This window comes from Musa acuminata, chromosome BXJ2-9, assembly GCF_036884655.1.
Source record: "Musa acuminata AAA Group cultivar baxijiao chromosome BXJ2-9, Cavendish_Baxijiao_AAA, whole genome shotgun sequence".
NCBI classification, from domain to species: domain Eukaryota; kingdom Viridiplantae; phylum Streptophyta; class Magnoliopsida; order Zingiberales; family Musaceae; genus Musa; species Musa acuminata.
Genome location: NC_088346.1, coordinates 8,561,417 through 8,570,813, shown reverse-complemented (window position 1 = coordinate 8,570,813; position 9,397 = coordinate 8,561,417). Strand labels below are relative to the sequence as shown.

Sequence of the window (9,397 nt, the reverse complement as noted above, 5' to 3'; positions counted from 1 at the left end):
GGCCCCACGAAGATAGACCTTCCAGATAACCGTCAGACGATGGCTGGGCCGACGAAGCTCGTGAGCCACTTCCCTCCCACCGAGCCCCGAGTTGACGCAGACGCAGAAGCAGACGCGGTCGCCGAGCCCCGACTTCGTGACCGCCCTCTTCTTACTAATTCGCATCTCTCTCTCTCTCTCTTCTCTCTCTCTTTCTCTAGATTGGAGGAGGCTAGGAGAGACGCATCGAGATGGATTTGGATCCAAAGCTTTCCATGATGGCACTTATTTTGGTGGCGTTTGCTGGGTTGGCGACTGCTTCGAGCTTCATATCAGGTACTGATCCATCCATAAAGTTTGGATTTTGTAGCAAAAGTTTGAATTTTTTTTTCCTGGGGTTCTTCTCGAGCTGAAAACACGCTCGGGTGTTTCGGTTTAGATGATGTGCTGGTGCCTCGTGGATCCGGAGGGCGGAGCTTGCTGCAGACACCGACGAGTAAGATCTGCTTTCTTTTCCTCTCCTCTTTTTCGTCTGTAATTTGTAGTTCTCTCTCTTCCGATATTTGGGCTTTGGCCGTGGCGTGAGCAACTGCCATAACGTAATTTAGTAGAAACGTCGAGGGAGGTAACGAGCCGGTGATTGGTCTTACGAGATGTCGTAGGCTTCAATTATCGGCTTATTTTGTCTGGATTTCTTTCTATTTTGCTAGATCAGTCGAATCAATTTTTGAGGAGCAGGATCGAATCGAACTCATTAGGCCTGTTGAATTGTGTTAACATAGAGATGGATGATGACCATATGATCCCGAGGAGCAATACCGAAAAAGAATTCAAACATAAAAGACTAACGCTAGAATTCTTGATGGTTTTCATTTTGTGTCCTTATCACGTTGTATACATAAAGATTTTGATTCTGTAAGCATAAAAATCATGATATTTAGATATTAAAATATGAAATTAAATAACAATATCTGTGAAGTCGATGTAGACTTACTATGATTGATAGACTTAATGGCAAAGGGATATAAAAGATACTCTAATAAAAGCTATCGGTGGATGTCGACAAAGGCTGCTGAACATTTCAGAATGTTAACCAGTGCGAGCACGAATGAGTCAAAGAATGGACATCCTGAAACCATCGGCCTATCCCTTTTGTTCTTTTTCCAGGAAGAAGCCCATAGGTAATATCATTTCGAAAGAAACTTTGCCTATCGGAACATGATCACAAGCTTGTGATACATGTGCGACACTGATTGTATTGGAACATTGTAGAATGGAATTCTCATTGAAATGGAGAGTAAAATCTCGTAGCTTGTTTCTGTTGTTCTATAGTTCTCCGATTGGCCTAATAGTGGAATTGCAGCTGTGCTCATCTTAAGAAACTTTGTAGATTGCCCTCTGAGCTTTGAGTTCCTGAACTACACAATCATCACAAGCCAGTGCAAGGGTCCCCTCTACCCTGTCGACCTCTGCTGTGGAGCTTTCAAGGAATTCGCATGCCCATACGCCGCAGAATTGAATGATCTGACGAACAACTGTGCAACGAACATGTTCACCTACATCAACCTCTACGGGAAGTATCCTCCTGGCCTGTTTTCCAGTGAGTGCCGGGACGACAAGATAGGACTTGTGTGTCCTGCTAGTGCACCGCAGTCGCAGGAAGATGCAAGTTCTGGCTACATGAATCGGCAGAGCCTCATGTCCGTCATCTTCCTTGCGTGTGGAGTCGTTCTGAAGTGTCTGCTTTCTTGAAGGTAGAAGCAGCTGAGCTCTGAAAGTTGCAGGATCGCAGATGAGTTTACTTGGTAAAATTGCTTGGGGAAATTGGGTTCTTAGTGACACCATATGTATTCTTGTTCTTCATCTTAACATCGGTGGAGTATCCAAGATTGTAACTTTGTGTTTGTCCATATGCCATATGTCTTCAACTTCAAGAAATTGTGATTGATATCATACTTGAACTCTAAAGAGTGGGCGAGCGCGCAAGGCCTCTTCCGATCCTGGTTGAAAGACGATCTTTTTTCTTGTTGTAGAGGTTGACTGCTGTCATCCCCGAGTCCAAGAAGCAAGAACACAACATCATCAGATGAAGTTGGGTTGGAGGATCAACCAGGAAGTGACTGCGAAAGAAGGAGCTAAAGATTTTTGTCTTGATGCGGATGGAAGGACTTCCCGAGTCTTCAGCCCATAGATTCTTCTTCGTCTTTTCTACTCCATTCGATGTTTTACTTCCACAAGATATCCAACCTCCAATCCCCTCGACAGGATGTGCTCAGAAGAGCGATGGGGGGGGGGGGGATAAGATGGGGATGGGACGGGAAAAGCAGTCCCCGTCCCCACAAGCCGAATGTGACGCCCAGCGCCTGCGATTGGGCTGTAACCCGTGTCCGCTGCCTCGACCGAGACGGATGAGATCCACCGTTCCGTCCCTCAATGTTTCCACCGCCGAGCTGATACCCGATGCTGTCCTCCTAGTTCTTCCCCCGTTCGTCCGTCATCTCTCTCCCTTGAGGAGCTGGTTCTCGTTCCAATCCGGTCTCGCGGCTCATCTACCATCAATTCCACTAACCTGTAAGTGAATCCTTTTCGCCTTGTCTTCATCGATTAGTTCGGAAGCTTTCTGGTTCTGATCTTTCATGCGGTGCCACTCCTTTTTCCTTTTTTATTCGATTTTTCGAGTCATTATTGCTCTTAAACTTCGAATTCGTCGCCGGGAAGCGAAAAGCTGATTGCTTTGGTTGTTTTGACATAGTTATGCATCGGTCTTTGATTGATTTCTAGGTTTTGGTTCTCGCATTCTGATTCATGCTTTTTGTATATATATATATATATATATATACAAAATTAGTAGACTTTCATTGATTAAATCTATAGTGTCTGTAGATCTTGTTAGAAAGTTTAGCTGCTATTGGAGTTCAGGTTATGTCTTCATGCAAGTATTAGATGTGGGCCTTTTTTTTTGTGTTTTGAACAAGAAAATTACATATATGATGGATTGTATTATGAGAAGTGAGCTTAAATACGCAACATATATTCGTTTTGGTGTTTGGGCTACAAGAAAGTCCCTGTATTTGTGCGGCTTGTCGATTCATACAAAGCAATAGTTCATCTCTAAAATAGTACTGGGTTTCCTTTTTCTCATTCCATCTGTGAAATCTTCCAATTGTGATTGTTTAAGCAGCCATTTATTAACAACATGCTTTTCTTTCTGGAAAGTAGGCAAAAAAGAAAAAAAAGAATGCCTTCAGTTTTTATGGAGATTAGATTGGATTCCTTGTGTTCATAGGAAACTAATTTGGCTCGATTGTTGATAGAGAGGTAATGTTTTGGCTGAACCTGTCTTCTCATTATCAAAGCATGGAATTAAATTCAGATCAGAGTCTTCAAGAACTCAAGTCCTGTTTAATGAGCTGTTTTATCCATAAGTTTGCTTGTCTTATGAGATTGTTGCATTGTTTTTGTGCTATTAGATGACCGAAGTTTAGGATGGTCATCCCAAAGCCATATATTAAACATCTTTCTGATCCTGCATCTTGTTATCGATGCAGAATGGTGTCTTGGCCATTGTCTTAATTTAGAGAGTTTGATACCATCATGAGCTCACAGATTTCTCTTTGTATTCAATCTCTTGCCCATGTGGATCAATGAAGAATCCATTGAGGTCAGATGCTAGCGAATCGCCTCGTGATTTAGCTTCATTTGTGCACTCTGATGTAGCTTATTCTAGTTGTTTATGGTTACTTGGTGGTTGGACTTGGAGTTGCACATATCTTGTTCCTTTTTCCTTCCTTTTCTCCGGTTGCATATCTTGATATGTAAGCCTCTTTTGTGTTGGTGCAGGAGCTTCTATGGCTAGCAGACGGATCCAAAAAGAGCTTCAGGATCTGCAAAGGGATCCTCCGGCATCATGCAGTGCCGGACCTGTGGGAGAAGACCTGTTTCACTGGCAAGCCACAATAATGGGTCCTTCGGACAGTCCCTATGCTGGGGGAGTTTTCTTTGTTACCATTCATTTCCCTCCCGACTATCCATTTAAGCCTCCCATGGTCAACTTTCAGACCAAGGTGAGAGCAACAGCTTCTCCTTTTGTTATTTCTCTTCCATGATATATGTTGCAAAGTTGTCTCAAGGAGTTTTACTTTAATTATTGATCATTCACAAAATAATTATTGATCTCCATATTTTGTTTCTTAGATATAGCAGTAAGTTATGATTTCCTAGAAGTGACTGCATGTGAATATGTAGAATGCCATGAAGAAGAATTCAGGATTTCTTGGTGGTTGTGTGTGTATTACTGTTTCATTGAGCTATTCCTCCGAACTGATCGAGTCGTCTTGTCTTTGCTCTCCCTCTCAAGTAGCATCATCTTTTCATCATGGTGGCCATTCTGACTCCGAAATATAAGAAGCAAAGCATTCCACTATGATCATGGCATGTACATGAATGCAAGAGTCGATGCTTAAACTCTACTATTTCTTTTAGAAGACGCGATTAAATATGTTTTCGAGTCATGATTTCCATTTTGCTTGGTTCAGTGAATAGTTTCTTTATTCTAGGAATTTAATGGATGTATGTTGTTTGAACTTTGAACCGTGCCTTCAAGTCATCATATATTGGTGAGAAGGAAATCTCATCAAATGTGTTTGATTTGCTTGAAAACTTGCAGGTTTACCATCCGAACATCAATTCAAATGGCAGCATCTGCCTCGACATCCTGAAGGATCAGTGGAGTCCAGCTCTGACCATATCGAAGGTGCTCCTCTCCATCTCCTCTCTGCTCACAGACCCAAACCCGGACGACCCTCTCGTCCCAGAGATCGCGCACCTGTACAAGAACCGGAGGCCTCGCTACGAAGAGATGGCAAGATCATGGACTCAAAAGCATGCCATGGGCTGATCAGTGGCGAGCTCGGTGCCAAAGAGAAAGGGAGAAGTCTCTGCTAATTATCACTGGAGTAATCCAAGTTTATGTATTGTTGTTGTAGATGCTTAAAGACCACAAATGAGATTTCTCTGTATAGAATCTAATCTCTTGGAGAAGGATCAGTTCAATATGATGTGTGGTTGAAGTTCTGATAATATTTGACATACTCTCACAATTTTTTATTAGAAATGTCATATCATTAATTATTTTGTTTTAGATTTGTTGGTATTTGATTGGTTGTTTTACTTACAGACTAATCACCTTATAAAACCTAATTAAGAATAAACATGTTTTAGATGGGTAATGCGCATCTTAATATGAATATAAATAATGTAGGCAGTATATATATATTGCCTTCAATAAATCAACCCAATTCGCCCATAGATCACAGAAGAACAATACTTTCTCACCCGTTTAAGTGTACCTTTTAAATTACCTGTTCCATGATTGAAGCAATGTGGGACCCATAAGGTGGGATAAGACTGGGGTAGAATTAGTTGTTTTTGCCTAGGCTTCAAATCCCAACATATCCGAGGGAAAAACCCTACCTGAACTCGGGCTCCGCCGCTTACCTCGCTGCCGGGAACAGCGCCGTCCTCTCGCTGGTGGTGGCAATCAGTAGAAGACGCGACGTCTTCCCATGATTTCTGCTTCTTGGTTTCTGAGAAGTAAGAGTGTCGGATTGTTCCGTGGATTGATTTCTTGGTGCGGTCGTCAAGGAATTCCTCTTTCTAATCCGACAAGGTGATTCCTTTTTCGGTTTTCCTTGATAAATTCTGTGTTTGTCTTCCTTCTTGTTCGATTATTTTTCTGCATGGAGCATTTTGGTAGAACTTTTCGAGAGATGTTTCGTTTTCTCTGTCTTTTTTTTCTCTTCAAGTTCATAATAGGCGAATCCGTTTATTGTATCTGTTTGATTCCTTCAATATCTTATATGCTTCAGTGATTTTTTGACGAAAGATGTAATTTTTCTTGCATCTACTTTTATGAATCTCGTGAATTCTGTTTAATATGGTTTTCTTTTGGCTGCTCTTCCCATCGAAGTTTGACATCTGAGGAGTTTTAAAGTGTCTGAACAGTATACCTATTGGAATGAGTTTTTTACTGTGCTTGAGAAGGCAATAGCTACTTTTTTGTGAATCAATGACTGAAAAGGTGGATGTTCATAATCCTCATGACATGATACAAATTTCATAACCTTGTCGGAATTGCTTCTTGTTCTAACATGTGTTTCCTATGCTATTAAAGAAGAAAAGGATAAACATACTAGATGCGCATAACCTCTTGTTTGATCGGCATTAGTTATACGATGCTTGATGAGTAGATGTACTCGTGATGAGTTCAAGCTTCTTAGTTTGTTGTTATTGTTCTTGTGCACTTTGAGCTTGATTGAGTTCAGTTACTCGTTTGTTGCCTCGAGATAATTCTTGTGTGTTTCTGAGTGCATATGTGTTGTTTTGTTTTCAGGGCAGGGGGGTTTGCTTCGAATATTTAAAGGCCTTGGAAGAATAGGAATTTTATTGCCATACTTGATTAGATTTCTTTTGCATATTTTTTATCTTGTTTATCTTTTTTAAATATGGAGCTTAAATTTTCTCTGTTGCATTATTGTACCTTGCTTTCATCAAACTTAAATCATAAACAGAACTGCATTCTTAATTTTTTTTAGAGTAAATAAGCATCCATAGGTTGACGGCTTCGTAGTCTCCAGTTCCATTTATCATAAGGATATCCTTCTTTCAGACCATTCCACAAGGATTCTTAATGGTTCTTAAGTCTATATTTTTGTCAATTTTAGGAGCTTATCTGCCCTGTATGTAAGTTTAACATACTAGAAGTTTGATGCTATTACTGTGCGGTGAATGTTTTAGGAGCCTTTTCCTGGAAAACCCCATGAGACCGTATCATGAAAATCTCGATTAATGCATTCCACCAAGTCAGCTAGTGTCCTTGTTGATGCTACTGCTGTTCGACATTGTTATGCAAACCTCTTATTGGGATGTGTCTGGTGGGTATACAGAGAGGAATTTGCTCGATGCATCTATTGATAGAGCTGCTATTGTATCATTCCTCAAATCCTTTTGTTGCTTTAAATATACAAAGACACAAGTGATTTTGAGTGTGTTTTCTCTTCTATTAAGTTTTCTTACATGGTGTTTTTTTGGAGGGCATTTGCAAATTATGATATGTTTCTTTCAGGACATCTTTGGTGGGGTTCAGGAATGGATATTACTTGATGAATTGGACATCACATATGCATAGATGTACATGCATTTTGCGTCTTTCAATGTGTACATGTTCTGGTCCGAGAGGATACAAGGATATGCCATTTTCATCTTGCGTTCTGGTATCTTCTTTGATTTATCACAAACCAATCATATATTATCCGTTTAACCCACAAAGGTGGCAGTCAATCAGATTTAGGAGCAATGCACTAGTGACTCTTAACACAGATGATGATGTGGCCAGATTTTCCGTCGGTATACCAAATCCCAAACCAGGATTTCAATCAAGGCCAACGAAAAAGCGAAAGATGATGTCAAGAAAAGCAAAACTAAATGAGCTCAAATGGTATCGATTGAAGGCAAAAAAGAAGATGAAGTCGCCAAATCCTGAAGTTAGAATTAGGTACAAGCTTGAAAAGGTTTGATACGTAAGCATTCGAGTCTTTCTATTTCTTCTTGCAAACACTCATTTCATGCTGTAGAACTTCAGTATAGTCGTTCATAGTTCTCTAAATTTCTATCTGTAGTTCCACGGGTTAATACTTACAGTGATATGCCGTTTGATAATCTTCTTTATTGAATGTTGATTTTTAATGGTCAATTGATTTTTTATAAAATATACTCAGTTTGTTGCTTTTCGTGCCTTCTATAAGTAGATTGTTCTGCTTAGGCCAGCATTTTCATTGTTCAGGCAAAAAGAAAAGAAGAATGGTTGATTGAGAAGCTGAGGAAATATGAGATTCCGAAAGCTCCGGAGCAAGTACATGATCCCGAAATCCTCACCGAAGAAGAGCGGTTTTACCTAAGACGAACCGGTGAAAAGAAGAAGAATTATGTTCCGGTCGGGCGGCGAGGAGTGTTTGGCGGTGTGGTTCTCAACATGCATCTCCACTGGAAGAAGCATGAAACAGTAAAAGTAGTCTGCAGGCCTTGCAGACCTGGCCAGATCCATGAATATGCCCAAGAACTGGAGCGGCTCAGCAAGGGTACTGCGATCGACGTAAAGGCCAACAACACCATCATATTTTACCGGGGGAAGAACTATGTGCAACCTGATATAATGTCACCTCCTGGTACACTTTCTAAGCAGAAGGTAATGGTCTTGGATTATAACATTCATGTACATTATCCATATGGTAATATGACCCCTGGCATCGGCAATAGAATCCATGTATCCACATCATGCTACAAACTGGAGAAGCACCCAATCAATCAATTTCCATGTTCATCTGGCCAAAATGGATTTTTGAATCTCATAGGTTCTTCTGCTGTCGTACTTTTCGGAAATGATAAACTAACTAGTTAATCCTCGCAATACTTATTTTTCGTTGAAATGTCTTACAGGCTCTGGAGAAATATAGATTCGAGCAATCTCTGGAGCACACCAGTGAATTCATCGAAAAGCTGGAGCAGGAACTGGAGGAGTACCAAAAGCATGTTGCGTTGTATCAGAAGAACAAAGAGATTACCACCAAAAGCACGGCCGGCGAAGAAAAGTAGCACTCTCAAATCCACGAAACAGTGATTGATTTGTTCTCTGCCTCATCTTTTACCGGAAACTGTTCCTTAATATTCCATTTCGAAACCGATCGGTGTGTTTAAGATATCCGCTACTCCTACCTTTGTCTTCTTCACAAGGCATGTCGAGGCAGTATTGTTGTGAGCAGCAAAAGGCACATGAAAAATGTCCAAATTATATTCATCGATCTCTTCGCTTTTCCTCGGACGGAGACAGAGAGAGAGAGAGACAGTGAGATAGAGGACTCGAAAACGCGAAGGACGGCAACCGTACGGCTTCCCCTGCTGCCCGTACCTACGGGAAGCGATACACATGGATGGCACTCGGTAAACGCCATTAATGGCCCCTCTCCTTCACCGCACGGTGGACCGCTGCCCCTCACAGGGAAGAAGAGACATGGCTGACGCACGCACTGTTCCACCCGCGTCGCCAATCGACGCGTTCCAAATCCCCAGGCTTTGATCACTGGCTGCCGGGCCCCACTCCCTCGGTGTCGGCACGTGGTAACGAGTGGATGGGCAGCTTTTTTGGTGTCGTCCAACGTCGAACAGCGGCATCAAGAAACGATGGCTGTCGCCATGCCACCAGAAGGAATCAGATCATTGCACACACACACTCTCTCTCTCTCTCTCTCGACTGTTCGTCGTACTGCCCATATGTGTTACTACTGTTCGTGCAAGAAGGCTTTGTTCCTTCCATCTCTCACCTCTCCCATTGCAACGGCTATATTTCATGTGGCGATGGATCATC

At 41.6% G+C, this 9,397-nt stretch overlaps 2 protein-coding genes across 6 annotated transcripts; both read left to right on the top strand.

The window, feature by feature from the left end:
- The first annotated feature begins 57 nt into the window (after positions 1 to 57).
- LOC135583244 (ubiquitin-conjugating enzyme E2 5A-like) lies at positions 58 to 5,119 on the top strand. 4 transcript variants are annotated; one of them, XM_065125392.1, is made up of 4 exons: positions 58 to 315; positions 419 to 475; positions 3,820 to 4,043; positions 4,646 to 5,119. In XM_065125392.1, the coding sequence occupies exons 1-4, from the start codon at positions 231 to 233 to the stop codon at positions 4,874 to 4,876; spliced, it is 597 nt and encodes a 198-aa protein (XP_064981464.1). In that variant the 5' UTR covers positions 58 to 230; the 3' UTR covers positions 4,877 to 5,119. The 4 variants fall into 4 exon arrangements, with proteins under 4 accessions (XP_064981464.1, XP_064981465.1, XP_064981467.1 ...); XM_065125395.1 differs by lacking the exons at positions 58 to 315; positions 419 to 475 and adding exons at positions 1,729 to 2,550; positions 3,528 to 3,640; XM_065125393.1 differs by lacking the exons at positions 3,820 to 4,043; positions 4,646 to 5,119 and adding an exon at positions 1,370 to 1,932 and having other exon boundaries at positions 59 to 315.
- A 297-nt stretch (positions 5,120 to 5,416) lies between these two features.
- Positions 5,417 to 8,828, top strand: LOC103997746 (uncharacterized CRM domain-containing protein At3g25440, chloroplastic). Of its 2 annotated transcripts, none has more exons than XM_009419055.3 (4): positions 5,417 to 5,647; positions 7,103 to 7,547; positions 7,820 to 8,221; positions 8,473 to 8,828. In XM_009419055.3, the coding sequence occupies exons 1-4, from the start codon at positions 5,544 to 5,546 to the stop codon at positions 8,626 to 8,628; spliced, it is 1,107 nt and encodes a 368-aa protein (XP_009417330.2). In that variant the 5' UTR covers positions 5,417 to 5,543; the 3' UTR covers positions 8,629 to 8,828. The 2 variants fall into 2 exon arrangements, with proteins under 2 accessions (XP_009417330.2, XP_018686918.2); XM_018831373.2 differs by lacking the exon at positions 5,417 to 5,647 and having other exon boundaries at positions 7,112 to 7,250; positions 7,373 to 7,547.
- Positions 8,829 to 9,397: the final 569 nt, after the last annotated feature.